Source organism: Pristis pectinata, chromosome 3, assembly GCF_009764475.1.
Source record: "Pristis pectinata isolate sPriPec2 chromosome 3, sPriPec2.1.pri, whole genome shotgun sequence".
Classification (NCBI taxonomy): domain Eukaryota; kingdom Metazoa; phylum Chordata; class Chondrichthyes; order Rhinopristiformes; family Pristidae; genus Pristis; species Pristis pectinata.
Genome location: NC_067407.1, coordinates 121,905,402 through 121,920,075, shown reverse-complemented (window position 1 = coordinate 121,920,075; position 14,674 = coordinate 121,905,402). Strand labels below are relative to the sequence as shown.

General features: G+C 41.0%; 2 protein-coding genes across 6 annotated transcripts in view; both read right to left on the bottom strand.

The window, feature by feature from the left end:
- The window catches only part of LOC127568791 (CAP-Gly domain-containing linker protein 4-like), a 206,060-nt gene that overhangs the window by 35,984 nt on the left and 155,402 nt on the right, over positions 1-14,674 (bottom strand). For 3 of the 5 annotated variants that reach the window (XM_052012954.1, XM_052012953.1, XM_052012955.1), the window contains one exon: positions 10,724-10,788. In XM_052012954.1, the coding sequence (XP_051868914.1) occupies positions 10,724-10,788 (65 nt within the window). Of the gene's footprint in view, positions 1-10,086; positions 10,263-10,723; positions 10,789-14,674 lie in introns of those variants that run through there. The other 2 variants (XR_007956068.1, XR_007956069.1) reach the window with 2 other exon arrangements.
- The window catches only part of zgc:172090 (uncharacterized protein LOC565611 homolog), a 144,076-nt gene that overhangs the window by 78,620 nt on the left and 50,782 nt on the right, over positions 1-14,674 (bottom strand). The gene's annotated exons all lie outside the window — the stretch shown is intronic.

Sequence of the window (14,674 nt, the reverse complement as noted above, 5' to 3'; positions counted from 1 at the left end):
AAAATGGAATAGGAGGTGAGACAGCCTTGATATTTAAAGAATGGGATAAAGAACCTTCGTTCAAAAAATCAAGGAGTCAAATCAGTTTTTTCTAAGCAATAGTGAGGAGCAGAAAACGATAAAGACCCCCATAAAGTAGTAGTAATGCAGTAATATTATAATTCAGGAAATCACAGGTGCATGCATCAGGGATATTACAGTGATCACAGGAGATTCCATTGACAGATAGACTAGGCAAATCAAATTAGAAGGAATAGAGCAGCAAATGAATTCATGTAGTGCATAAGGAACAGCTTTCTCTTAAATCAGCATGTCAAGGAACCAACAAGGAAGCTATTTAAGGTGTAGTATTGTGGGACAAAAAGAGAAAGTGTTAATTGTAGATCTGGTAGCTAGAGGGTCTTTGGGCAACCAAATATAATGCAATTGTATATAAAATTGTTCTGGTTCCATCTAAAAAGAGGATCTTAAATATAAATAAAGCAAACTACAAAGACAAAATGTACAAGTTGGATTGGGAAGCTACATTAACAGATATTACAGTAAACAAAAGCTGTCTAACAATGAATTGTAGTGCCTAGAGAATATTGAGGGAAAGAGGACCTTAGTGGACAACTCCAAGAATCCAAGATGGTGGCACGACTGATAGATAAGGCAGTGAATAAGGCTTATGGAATACTTGCCTTCACTGGCCAGGAATTAAAGACCAAGTTACAACATTAATAAAAAATTGGCTAGGTCACAAATGGAATACTGTGTGCAGTTTTGGTTGCCATGTTATACGAAGGATGTGATTGCACTGGAGAGGGTGAAGAGGAGATTCACCAGGATATTCACCAAGAAGGAACATTTCAGTTAGAAGAAAAGACTGGATAGGTTGGGTCTGTTTTCCCTGGAGCAGAAGAAGCTGAGCATGAGTACATTATAGAGTATACAAAATTATGAGGAGCATAAATAGGGTAGATTTTAAGAAATATTTCCCCATGGAAGAGGTTCCTAAAATATGGGGGTGATAGGTTTAGGATAAAGGGTAAGGGGTTTAGAGGGGATTTGAGGAGGAACTTTTTCACCCAGAGGATGGTTAGAATCTGAAGTGCACTGCCTGAGTTGCTGGTTGAGGCAAGTACTCTCACAACACTTGAGAGGTATCAAGACAAACACTTGAATCACCAAGGCTAAAGATCAAGTGCTGGTAAACAGGATTAGTACAGATAGTATTTGATGGTTGGCATGGACGTGATGGGCCAAAAGCCATGTTTCTGTGATACATTAAATAATTACAACATAGTTTGCAAATTATATAAATCCCTTAAGGCAAAAACAGAAAAAGTGGTTTGGCAAAGGCTGTCAAGGGAAGTTAAAGAAAGTACTAGATTAAAGAAAAAGGTCTATAATGTTTCCAAAAAGAGTAAGCCTGAGAATTAACAAAATTCAGAATTCAGCAAAGGAAGACCAAGACATTGATAAGGAAAGGAAAGGTGGATAGCCTAATAAGAAACTGAAGAAGACTGTAAAAGCTTCTATAGACTTGGAAAATGGAAATAATTAGCTAAAACTAATGTGGGTTCCTTATAGAATGAGATTGCAAAAATTATATTGGAGAATAAGGAAATGAAAGAGGCACGCAAAATATCCTAGAAATACTAGAAAACTACAGGTTCAGTATAGGTGAGCTGAAGGACATTTATACTGGTAAAAAAAATTGTTGTGGAAACTAACTAGACTGAAAGGTGATAAATATCTAGGACCCAATGACCTGCATCCATAGGTTTTGAGAGGATGGTGGATGCACTAGTTATCATCTTCCAGAATTCCATAAATTCTAGAAAAGATTACACAAATTGGAAGCTAGCAAATGTAATTCCACTGTGGACAAAGGGATCAAGTGCAAAAAGGGATCAAATGCAAAAAGTGAAAGTGCAAGCTTGCTGATGATATAAATCCCTCTGGCAGTGGGGCGTACAAGGAGGATGCAGAAAGGCTTCAGGGAGTTACAAACAGAAAATGCTGGAAACACTCAGCAGATCAGGCAGAATCTGTGGAAAGAGAATCAGGTGCTGTCTCATTTCCATGATCTCTGGTCAGAACAGATCATGTGTCCTTAACCTAAAACTTTTCTGCTTCTCTTTCCACAGATGATGCCTGATCTGCTAAGTGCTTCCAGCATTTTTTGTTTTTATTTCCACTTTCCAGCATCTGTAGTTTTTTTTATTTTCAAGAAGATACAAACAGCTTAAGTGAAATGGCATTTGGAATATAATGTAAAAAAAATGCAATATCATCCATTCTAGACATAGAAACATAGAACATAGACATAGGAAAAACTACGGCACAGTTCAGGCCCTTCAGCCCACAAAGCTGCACCGAACGTGTCCCTACCCTAGAAATTACTAGGCTATAGACATAGAAAAACTACAGGATATATAGAAAAACCATTCTAGTAGAAAAAAAGGTGAAGCGTTTTGAAATGGCAAGGGATTGAAAAATGTTGGTGTTCAGGGGCATCTGAGTGTCCTTGTACATGTCACTGAAAGTTAAAATGTGGATTCAACAAGCAATGAGGAAGGCAAGTGGTATGTTAGTCTTTAAGAGGATTTGCGTATAAGAATTTTTGCATAGGTTTGAGTATGTCACCACCATCACAGACTTTATCAGAAGCATGTGGAGGACTGTGTACCAAAGAAGACAATACAGGTGTTCCCAAACAGGGAACCATGGATGAACCAGGAGATCCGCTCCCTACTGAAGGAGAGGACTGCTGCACACAAATCTGGTGATCCTGATCGGTACAAGAAATCGAGGTATGACCTTCAGAAAGCTATCAGGGATGCCAAGAGGCAATACCAACTCAAAATAGAGTCCCTGACCAGCCTCTAGTTATGGCAGGGCTTACATGCCATAACAGGCTACAAGACGAAGTCGGGCTGCATAGCTAACAACAGCACATCCCTTCCTGATGAACTTAATGCATTCTATGCACATTTTGAACAGAAGGGAAGTGGATTGTCACCATCCACCCTGACAGCCACCAACGCAGCTAAACCTGTGATCACAGTGGAGGACGTAAGATCAGTCTTCCAGAGAGCGAACACGAGGAAAGCATCTGGCCCAGATGGTGTCCCTGGCCGCGTGCTCAGATCTTGTGTTGATCAGCTGGTAGAAGTATTTGCGGACATATTCAACCTCTCCCTGCTTTGATCTCAGGTTTCCTCCTGTTTTAAGAAGACCACTATCATCCGGGTACCAAAGAAAAGCAAGGTAACATGCCTCAATGACTACCAACCAGTGGCTCTGACATCCACCATCATGAAGTGCTTTGAGAGGTTGGTCATGGCGCGCATCAACGCCAGCCTACCAGACAACCTGGACCCATTGCAATTCGCCTATCGGCAAAACAGGTCTACAGCAGATGCCATCTCCCTGGCCCTACACTCAGCTCTGGAGCATCTGGACAGTAAAGACACATACGTTAGACTTTTGTTTATTGACTACAGCTTTGCCTTCAATACAATAATCCCAAGCAAGCTTGTCACCAAACTCCGAGACCTAGGACTCAATACTTCCCTCTGTAACTGGATCCTTGACTTTCTTAAAAAAACAGACCGCAACCAGTGAGGATAAGCAGCAATACCTCCGGCACAATTATTCTCAACACTGGTGCCCCACAAGGCTGCGCCCCCAGCCCTCTACTCTACTCCCTATACACTCACAACTGTGTGGCTAGATTCTGCTCTAACTCCATCTACAAGTTTGCAGATGATACCACCATTGTAGGCCGTATCTCAAACAGTGATGAGTCGGAGTACAGGAAGGAGATAGAGAGCTTAGTGGAATGGTGTCATGACAACAACCTTTCCCTCAGTGTCAACAAAAGAGCTGGTCATTGACTTCAGGAAAGGGGGCGGTGTACATGCACCTGTCTACATCAATGGTGCTGAGGTTGAGAGGGTTGAGAGCTTCAAGTTCCTGGGTGTGAACATCACCAACAGCCTGTCCTGGTCAAATCATGTAGATGCCACAGCCAAGAAAGCTCACAGTGCCTCTACTTCCTTAGGAGGCTAAAGAAATTTGGTTTGTCCCCTTTGACTCTCACCAACTTTTACCGATGCACCATAGAAAGTATCCTATCTGGATGTATCACGGCTTGGTACGGCAACTGCTCTGCCCAGGACCGCAAGAAGCTGCAGGGAGTCGTGGACACAGCCCAGCGCATCATGGACACCAGCCTCCCCTCCTTAGACTCTGTATTTACCTCTCGTTGTCTTGGTGTAGCAGGCAGCATAATCAAAGACCCCACCCACGCGGGACATTCTTCACTCCTCTTCCATCGGGTAGAAGGTACAAGTGCCTGAGGGCACGTACCACCAGACTTAAGGACAGCTTCTACCCCACTGTGATAAGACTATTGAACAGTTCCCTCATACAATGAGATGGACTATGACTTCACAATCTACCTTGTTGTGACCTTGTACCTTATTGCACTGCACTTTCTCTGTAGCTGTGACACTTTACTTTGTACTGTTACTGTTTTTACCTGTACTACATCAATGTACTTTGGACTAACTCAATGTAACTGCACTGTGTAATGAATTGACCTGTACGATCGGTTTGTAAGACAAGCTTTTCACTGTACCTCGGTACAAGTGACAATAATAAACCAATACCAATACTAAGAGTAGAAGTGTCTTCCTCCAATTACTTAGGGCCTTGGGGAGACCACATCTGGAAATACTGTATATAGTTCTTATCTACCTACCTAAGAAAGGATATACTTGCAGTTGAGAGTGTTTAGTGCATGTTTACTAGATTGATTTCTGGGATGGAGAGATTTTCATATGAGAAGAGATTCCCAGGCTGGGCATATACTATCTGGATTTCAGAAGGATGAAAGGTGATTTCTTTGAAACATTGACGTAACAGTTTTCCTTGACCGGGTGTCTAGAATTAGAAGAGGCTATAGTCTTGAAATAAAGGGTAGGATGTTGCGAACAAAGATGAGTGGAAATTTCTTCTGCAGGGTTGAAAATCTTTGGAAGCCTCTATCCAAGAGAGCTGTGGAGGCTCAGTGGCAAAGTATATTCAAGCTAGAGATCGATGGATTTTTTGATATAGGTTTAGTGCAGCCATGATCTTCTTGAGTGGTGGGGTCGGCAGCTTACTCCTGCTTCTACTTATTTTTTTCATCTAATTCTTTTATAACTTCTCAAAGTATAATAAATACTATGGCATTCCACATTATTTTCCTTTATATGGAAGTTGTAGAATAAGTTAAATAGCTTTCCCAAAATTACAGCCTTTAAACACACTGTCAAATGCATCAGAATGGATTGAAAACAAATTTACAATTTTCAGCACTTGCTAAATTCAGCAGTGTTACCTTTTAACCCAGCCAGCACCTTATCTCTGAAATAGGAAAGCATAGTACCAAATTTTAAATTGATCCAATGTATACTTTGTGATATTAAGGGGCATATGAATGTAGGTAAATCTGACTCTTATTTGTGAGAAATGTATATTATTGTGCCCTCCTTGGTACCAGAATATGTACAGCATATTTATTTATTTATTATTATCAACTGAGAGTGCATTGCTGGGCTTAAAAGATAAGATTTTGTCTTATAATGACTATGCAGTGATCATTCCCCTTGTGGACAAACAAATTTATGACAGTAAGGTTGGCAAGATATTCTCTTTTCTTCATTCCCTGCTGCCTCCTGCTGGTCCAGTTTGGCATCCTAATTCTTCAGAACTCAGTCAGAGTGGTTGGTTACGGTATTACTGTGCCTCTTGTGGTAGATCAGCCACCTAGAATAGGTTTCCTGCTCTTGCTAACTGACGTTTAGTGTGGACAAATAATAATTCAAAACTTAAGGGGAGGCAGGCATGTAGCAATGAGTATAGTTTATTGCCATTGTTTCACCTGATGCCATGAAGCATCATGGCTATCTGTCAAAGTTGAATTTTATAATATAAACAGTTCACAAGATCACAAAACAAGGGAGCAGAAGCAGGCCATTCGGCCCATCGAGTCTGCTCCAAGGAAAAGGGAAAAAAGAAATGAGAAATGGGGAATGGGGACAAAAACCTATTCTAATCCCAATTTCCGGCCTTATCCCCATATCCCTTGATATCCTGACTATTTAGATATCTATCTATCTCCTCCTTGAACGCCCCCACTGATCTGGCCTCCACTGCTGTACGTGGCAAGGAGTTCCACAAATTCACCACCCTCTGGCTAAAGAAATTTCTCCTCATCTCTGTTTTGAAACTGTACCCTCTAATTTTAAGATTGTGCCCTCTGGTCCTGGACTCACCCACCAAGGGAAACAGCCTAGCCACATCTACTCTGTCCTTTCCTATCAACATTTTAAATGTCGCTACGAGATCCCCCTCATTCTTCCGTACTCCAGTGAGTACAGTCCAAGAGCCAACAAATGCTCATCATACGTAAGCCCTTTCATTCCTGGAATCATCCTCGTAAATCTCCTCTGAACCCTCTCCAACGTCAGCACATCCTTCCTAAAATGTGGGACCCAAAACTGCGCACAATATTCCAAATGAGGCCTCACTAGTGCCCCGTAGATCCTCATCAACACTTCCTTACTTTTATACACTATACCTCTCGAAATGAATGCCAACATAGCATTCGCTTTCTTTACCACCGATCCGACCTGGTGGTTAACCTTTAAGGTATCCTGCACGAGTACCCCCAAGTCCCTTTGTACTTCCGTACTTTGAATTTCTCTCCTTCTAGATAATGAATCTGCCCTCTTATTTCTGCTTCCAAAGTGTACAACTGACACATTTCTCAACATTCAATCTCATCTGCCATTTCTTTGCCCATTCTCCTAAACTGTCTAGGTCTCTCTGCAACCTTCCTATCTCCTCAATACTCCCTACTCCTCCACCTATCTTGGTGTCATCCGCAAACTTAGCCACGAAACCATTTATTCCGTCATCCAAATCGTTAATGTACAAGGTAAAAAGGAGCGGTCCCAACACCGACCCCTGCGGCACACCACTAGTAACCGGTAACCAACCAGAACGAGATCCTTTTATTTCCACTCTTTGCTTCCTGCCAACCAGCCAATGCTCCACCCATTCTGTTATCCTACCCGTAATTCCATGACCTCTCATCTTATTAATCAGTCTCTTGTGAGGCACCTTATCGAAGGCCTTTTGAAAGTCTAAATACACAACATCTACCGCCTCTCCCTTATCCACCCTACCTGTGATTTCTTCAAAAAACTCCAATAGGTTGGTCAGGCAGGTTCTTCCCTTCACAAAACCTATCTTGCCTTGCGCCTCTAGGTATTCCGTAACCCCATCCTTGAGGATAGATTCCAATAATTTTCCCACCACTGACGTCAGACTAATAGGTCTGTAATTTCCTTTATGCTGCCTTCCACCTTTCTTATACAACTGAACTACATTTGCGACCCTCCAGTCCTCCGGAACCATGCCGGAATCTATCGATTCCTGGAAAATTATCACCAATGCCTCCGCTATCTCTAAAGCCACCACCTTCAGAACCCGGGGATGCACCTCATCCGGTCCGGGAGACTTATCAGTCTTTAGCCCATTTAGTTTTCCTAGCACCTTCTCCCTAGTAATCTTAACTGAACTCAGTTCCATTTCGTGAGACTCCTGACTAACTGGCACATTGCTGATGTCCTCCACTTGAAGACCGATGCAAAATATTCATTCAATTCCTCTGCCATCTCTCTATCGTCCATTATAATATCTCCTGCACCATTATCAATTGGTCCTATATCAACCTGTGTCTCTCTTTTACTCCTTATGTATTTAAAAAAACTCTTAGTATCCTTTCGAATGTTATCCGCCAACTTCCTTTCATAATTCATCTTTTCTTTCCTAATGACCTTCTTAGTTTCTCTCTGCAGGTTTTTAAAAGCTTCCCAGTCTTCTGTTTTCCCAATAATTTTTGCTTCTTTGTACACCGCCCCTTTTGCTTTTATTTTAGCCTTCACCTCTCTTGTTATCCATATTTGTGCCTTTTTTCCATTCAAAACCTTTTTTTCTTGGAATATATCTATCCTGCATTTTCCTTATTTCCTGTAGAAATTCCTTCCATTTCTCCTCCGCCGTCCCTCCAGCTAGCTTACTTTTCCAATCAATTTGGGCCAACTCTTCTCTCATACCATTGTAATTTCCTTTGTTCCACTGAAATATCGATACACCAGTTATCAGCTTCTCCTTCTCAAACTTGAAACTGAACTCAATCATATTGTGATCACTTGTTCCCAGCGGTTCCTTTACCTTTAGTTCCCTAATCACCTCCGGTTCATTACACAGCACCCAATCCAAAACAGCCAATCCCCTGGTGGGCTCTTCAACAAGTTGCTCTAGAAAAACGTCCCTTAGACATTCCACAAACTCACTCTCCTGAGTTCTACCGCCTTGCTGGATTTCCCAGTCCACCTTTATGTTAAAATCCCCCATAATTATCTTCACATTGTCACTCTGGCATGCTTTTTCTATCTCAAACTGCAACTTATCGTCCACTTCCTGACTGCTATTAGGGGGCCTATATATGACTGCTACTATTGTCCTTTTACCCTTGCTATTTCTTAGCTCCACCCATAAGGATTCCACCTCCTCTGACCCAATGTCCTTCCTTTCTATTGATTTTATATCACTACTAACCATCATGGCCACACCTCCCCCTCTGCCTACCCGCCTATCCTTCCTATACACTGTGTACCCCTGGACATTCAGTTCCCAATCACATCCGTCATAAAGCCATGACTCGGTGATTGCCACAATGTCGTATTTATTAACCTGTAGTTGTGCCACTAGGTTATCTACTTTATTCCTAATGCTACGTGCATTTAAATATAGTACGTTTAGTCCGGTATCTGCTATTGATTTTGTTGTACTACTATTGTTCAGCAGATTATCCTGACTTTCCACCTGTCTATCGTTCTTACCATCTTCACTACATACTATCTTAGACATGTTCCTATATACCTCATCCCCTATCCTAACATTCTGATTTGTTGTACTTCTATTATTCAGCAAATTATCCTGACTTCTCACCTGCCTGTCCTTCTTGCCATCCTCATTGGACTTGTTTCTATAAACTTCCTCCCTTACCTTAGCATCTTGTAACCTAACATCCTGGTTTCCATCCCGCTGCCAGATCAGTTTAAACCCTCCCCTACAACTAAATTAAACATTCCCGCCAGGATATTGGACCCTTTGGAGTTTAGGTGCAACCCATCCTTAGCGAATAGGTCATGCCTCCCCCAAAAAAGGTCCCAATTATCCAAAAATCTGAAGCCCTGCCCCCTGCACCAGTCACTCAGCCACGCATTCATCTGCCAGAGCTTTCTATTCTTCCTATCATTGACACGTGGCACAGGTAGTAATCCTGAGATTACTACCCTTGATGTCCTACTTCTCAACCTTCTCCCTAATGCCTTGTATTCCTCCTTCAGGACCTCTTCTCTTTTTCTACCTATGTCATTGGTACCTACATGTACCAAGACTTCTGGCTGCTCACCCTCTCCCCTCAGAATATTCTGGACCCGGTCCATGATATCCCGTACCCTGGCACCAGGGAGACAACACACCATCCGAGACTCATTGTCGGTATCGCAGAATCTGCTATCCGTACCCCTTACTATAGAATCCCCAATAACCACTGCATTTCACTTCCTCCGCTGGACCACAGTACCAGGCATGGTGCCAAGGTCCCGGTTGCTGAGGTCTTCCTCTATCAGGTCATCCTCTCCAACCAAATCTAAAATGAGATATCGGTTTTTGAGGGGGACCGCCACAGAGGTGCTGTCTACAAACTCTTTATAACTCCTGTCTATTTTCTGCCTGCTCTCCCTAACCAACCGAAGGTCATCCAGCTGCTGCTCCAGACTCTCAATCCATTCCATGAGGAGCCGCATCTCGGTGCACTTTGCGCAGATGTAGTTATCGGGGAGTCTGGTAGTCTCCCAGGGTCCCCACATCTGACACTCCAAACATAAGACCAACCCCAGATGCATACTGCTGAATACTACTGAGTTCAACAAATAAACTAATAACTTACCCCCTCTCTATTAGTCTCACCTCTTTCCCGCTCTCGCCGAAGCCCGTTGAGCCAAAGCCTAACCCACTCTGCTCCCTCTCACTCCGCTGCCCGCTCCGACGCTGCCCGCTGGATATGGTGGCCTGCTTTTTAAATCGCCCGCGCGCTTCCGAGTGACGTCACGCGCCTGCGCAGTCACTCGCCGCTATCCCAAACGCTAGAAAGAAAAAAAAACTCGCTCCTCGTTAATTTCCGGCACTCTCCGCTCTCTGGTCGCTGGAAAGAAAACTGAAGGTAAACCTCCGACTTTTAAATCGCCCGTGCACTTCCGAGTGACGTCACGCACCTGCGCAGTCACTCGCCGCTATCCCGAACGCGAGAAAGAAAAAAAAATTCACTCCTCGTTAATTTCCGGCACTCTGCACTCTCTGGTTGCTGGAAGAGATTATCCTCATTCCAGGGGTAGATTGATGCAATGTTTCAATCATCTAATCTTTCCTAACCAGCCATGTTGGGACTCTTGTGGTTTATATTTCATTTCTTTAGAAACAAGTAATATGCAACTCTGATTACTTCACAATACAACATCTTAAGATAGAGCTTAGCATTGAATCAGAAGTAATATTTTGTATGAGATAACAGTTTTCATGTACTGAAAGCAACAAATCAATTACTTACCTATAAGTGATCGATTGAATTTGCTGGTTGGGGTATCCGAGAAGGAATCCAATGGTTCTGTCACCCTACAGAAAAAAAAACAGATAGATTCACACCTTAAAATTAACCTATTCAAGAGTAATTTAAGGTATTATAATGTTAACTTCCATCTTAGCATCCCAATTGGAATGTTAATGGGGCAGTAAAGATGAAGAAATCATTTGGTATTTAGTTTGATTCCAGCTAAATTTTGGCCCATTTGTTTGCCAATAAGAGACAAAATTGTGTTCCATATTATTCTAGCTATGGGTATATATGAGGGCAAATCTCCACCACACCCAATGAAATCTGTTAGGAAGAAAACATTGCTGCAGGTGGAAAGGCCTTTAAAAGAACTTTAGAAAAACATAGCCAAAATATTCATTGATGCTGTGCCCAATATAGCAGGCAGTGAGCACAGGAATATTCTGCTCTAAAGGCCTGCAATTAGCTATATTCAAAAAGCCTCCCAAATCAAGGCCTGTCACCCAAAATGTCATGGTGAGACAACTGCCCCTCTTCTGTGCTATATGATTGTTCTGTGTACTTGAGGCATACTTTCCTAATTTTTTTTAGCAGCTGACCACAGATTGCACAGTGCATCCTGTGGTCGGTACTTTCCGGTACTTGGCAGCCAGACAAACAGTCCTTGTATGTACAGCCTTTATGTTATCCTAGAAGTACATTTTTCTCATTGTTGTACATGGGGTAAGGAATAAGCAATTAGAAATTATCTCTGAATCTTTTCATTTCCTATAAAAAGATTATGTAAATGACTTATAATTGCCTAGAAGAATCCATAAATGTCAACTAATTAAATAAGTACTTTTTCGGTGTTGATGGAATTTTAATCATTACTTTCAAGACAATTTTGTCTTCTCAATAATTTCCCACAACAGTACTTAGTATAACACTATCCCCAAGCTGCTGAAACACTTAGAAAGGGCACATTTTCTCCCCAAAGAGTTTGGTGAATCAGGTTAATTTCCCTTACAGGAAGCTTTTTATTGTGCACTTATCTACCAATATTCTCAAAGTACATTGCAAATTAAGGCCAGGAACAGTCAGATTCACCAACATAACAGTGCTGCCAAAGCTACTGCGATTAACATCAATTTGCTCATATTAATCCAGTAATTGTAATCTTCTTTTAATTATTCCATATATTTTCAAAATTTTTATGGGCTCAGGAGTGAGGAACAAAGAGGTATTATACGTCATAATGTCAGGCTGATGCATCAATAAAGAGCTTAATGAGAGCTCTCTGATGGACCAATCAACACTAAATTACCTTCCGGTGCTTCAGTGTGTGATGACCTGAACAGGCGAGATAAACTTGCACTGTACAAACTACGTATTAACTAGTGAGACACCAGACTGAGAAAAATGTGGGTGCTACAAAGCAGCAATTACAAAACTTATAATTTTCATATTCTTTTTTGGTTTCAGAATAGTTTTTAAAGAGACGTTAGGGATGAATGAATTGTCATGCCTTATTTCTTTCATGCTAGCACACCTGGGTGCAATTTAAAAACATAAGAAGCAAGAATAGGCCCTATAGCCCCTTAAGCCTTCTCTAGCATTTAAATAGATCAAGGCTGTACCTTGTCCACTCTCCTATCTCTTCCACTAGTGTCCAAAAGTTCATCAGTACCAGCCTTGAACATATTTAACAATTCAGCATCCACAGCCATCTGAGAATGGGAATTCCAAGATCTACACAATGAGTAAAGATTTTTTCCTTGTGGTCCTCAATTACTGACTCTTTATCCTGAGACTATAGCCCCTAGTCCTAGATACCACAGCCAGAGGAAGCAGCTCCTCAGCATCTACCACTCAATCCTTCTCAGAATGACTGTGTTTCAATGAGAACACCTGTCCTTCTTCTGAATTTCAGTATAGTCTAATTGTTCCACAAAGGGCAAGCCCCTTATCCCAGGAATCAATGTGGTGATCCATTCTGCACTGCCTCTGAAATGAACATAACCTTGACAGTGCTACACACATTACCAAAACCCTGTAAAATAGTAAGAAGACATATTTTGTCTGTACTCCACCCCTATTGTAATGAAGGCCAAAATTTCATTTGCCTCTTGTGTCTTGTTTGCTTGTTTTACCAGCAACTTAACTTTCTGTTTTATAAACCAGCACATCAAGATCCCAACATTTACATGTTTCTCGCCATTTTAACAATATTCTATTTTCTATTCTGGCTATCAAATGAATAATCTTACATTTTTCCACATTATGTTCAATCTGTCCCTATCTACATACTCATGTATATAGACCATGGCAGTCTCTTTCCATCTTCCTTTCATCTATCTTTGTATTGTCAACAAACTTGGACACATTATACACAGTTCCTAGGACTAGAAAGTAAACAATTGATAATTATAGCACCCCACAGAAGCAGCCTGCTAACCTGAAATCAACCCGACTACTGCTAATCTGTTTTCTGTTCTATAAACACAATACGTTACACCAAATTCCATAACCATAAATTATGGTTTAAGTAATTTAAGCCATAAGTCAATTGTTTTTTTTAAGTAACAACAATTTGTTTGGCACCTTATCAACTGCTTTTTAAAAGGTCAGGTATACTACATTCATTGGTTCTCCCTTCTAGCTATCTCCTCAAAAACTCGATTTGATCAAACATCTGTTATCTTTCACAAAACTGTATTGGATCTATCAAATTACATTATCATTTTGTAAGTGGTCTATTACAAAATTCTTAATTATGAGTTTGTACATTTCCCAACAACTTATGTCTGGCTAATTAATCGATAGTTTCCTATTTTCTCTCTTTCTCTTCTCTCTTGAATAATAGCATCACATTTGCTATCTCCTAATCAGCCAGGAATGTTCCAAAATCTAGGGATTTTTGGAAGATCATCACGAAGACATCCACTATCTATGCGACCAACTCTTTTAGAAATTAGATTGTAGGTGCAGAAGTTTGCTGATTATCTGTCTCCTTAATTTTGTCCATTACTTCTCTCATTTGATTTATAACAACAGAACTTTGGTGTTAGACAGAAATAAAATGTGCAATCCTGAGGCCACATTTTGTATTTTGATTGTACCTAGTTTCCAAATGCAATGAAGATATATAATGAACTGTAATGTTTGGCAAGCCAGTTACATTTGATTCCCATTGCCTGAACCTGTCAGAATCTCTGATAGGCACAAGGACAAATCCCAGGATTTTGGTGAGTGAGGAAGTTTATGGGTTGATTTCTTTCCAAGATTTAGTTAAGTTTTGCATTTAGCATTTAACTTAGTTTTAAGAATTTGTAGTTTATTTCATTCCATTAAGTTGCCTTCTATGGAAAGGTGCACAGTTAATTAGGTGGCGACTAAAATGGTTAAGTGGTAATTACTGTCATCTGGCGCTATCTCCAACCTTTGGAATTATTACGTGAAGTAAATCCTGGCAAAAGAAAGTAATATTCCATCTATTAATAAACTTAACAAGAACAGTTTAATCAATTGCTTACATAAATTATAGCATTGAGTGCAGATTAGATAGGGTTGTCAGGTTTGGTTAGAGGCAAAACAAAGTATAAACAGAAGTATGTCACTGGCTTTTTTTTTACCGGTCCCGGTCCCTCCACTGGGCCAGACCCAGCACAGTCAATGTCTTTCAAAGGAGAATGATGATCAAGCACAGAGAAGAAAACACAAAAAGCATTCCAGCAAAAAAAAGGGAGCTATGGGTCATTTATTAGCAGCAAGGTGGCAAGGGTGAGAAAGAATATTTGCAAACAGAGCAAGGTGGGCCAAAGATGACTTTGTGGCTAGAAAATTAAATAGCACTCTTAGCTCAAGACATGGTATGTGAGGAGTGGAGAGTTTCACAGATGAACTAATAAGTTTATGGATCACAGTGAGGGTAGGATGCTAGAGATTGGTTGGGGTTCGCAACTCAGG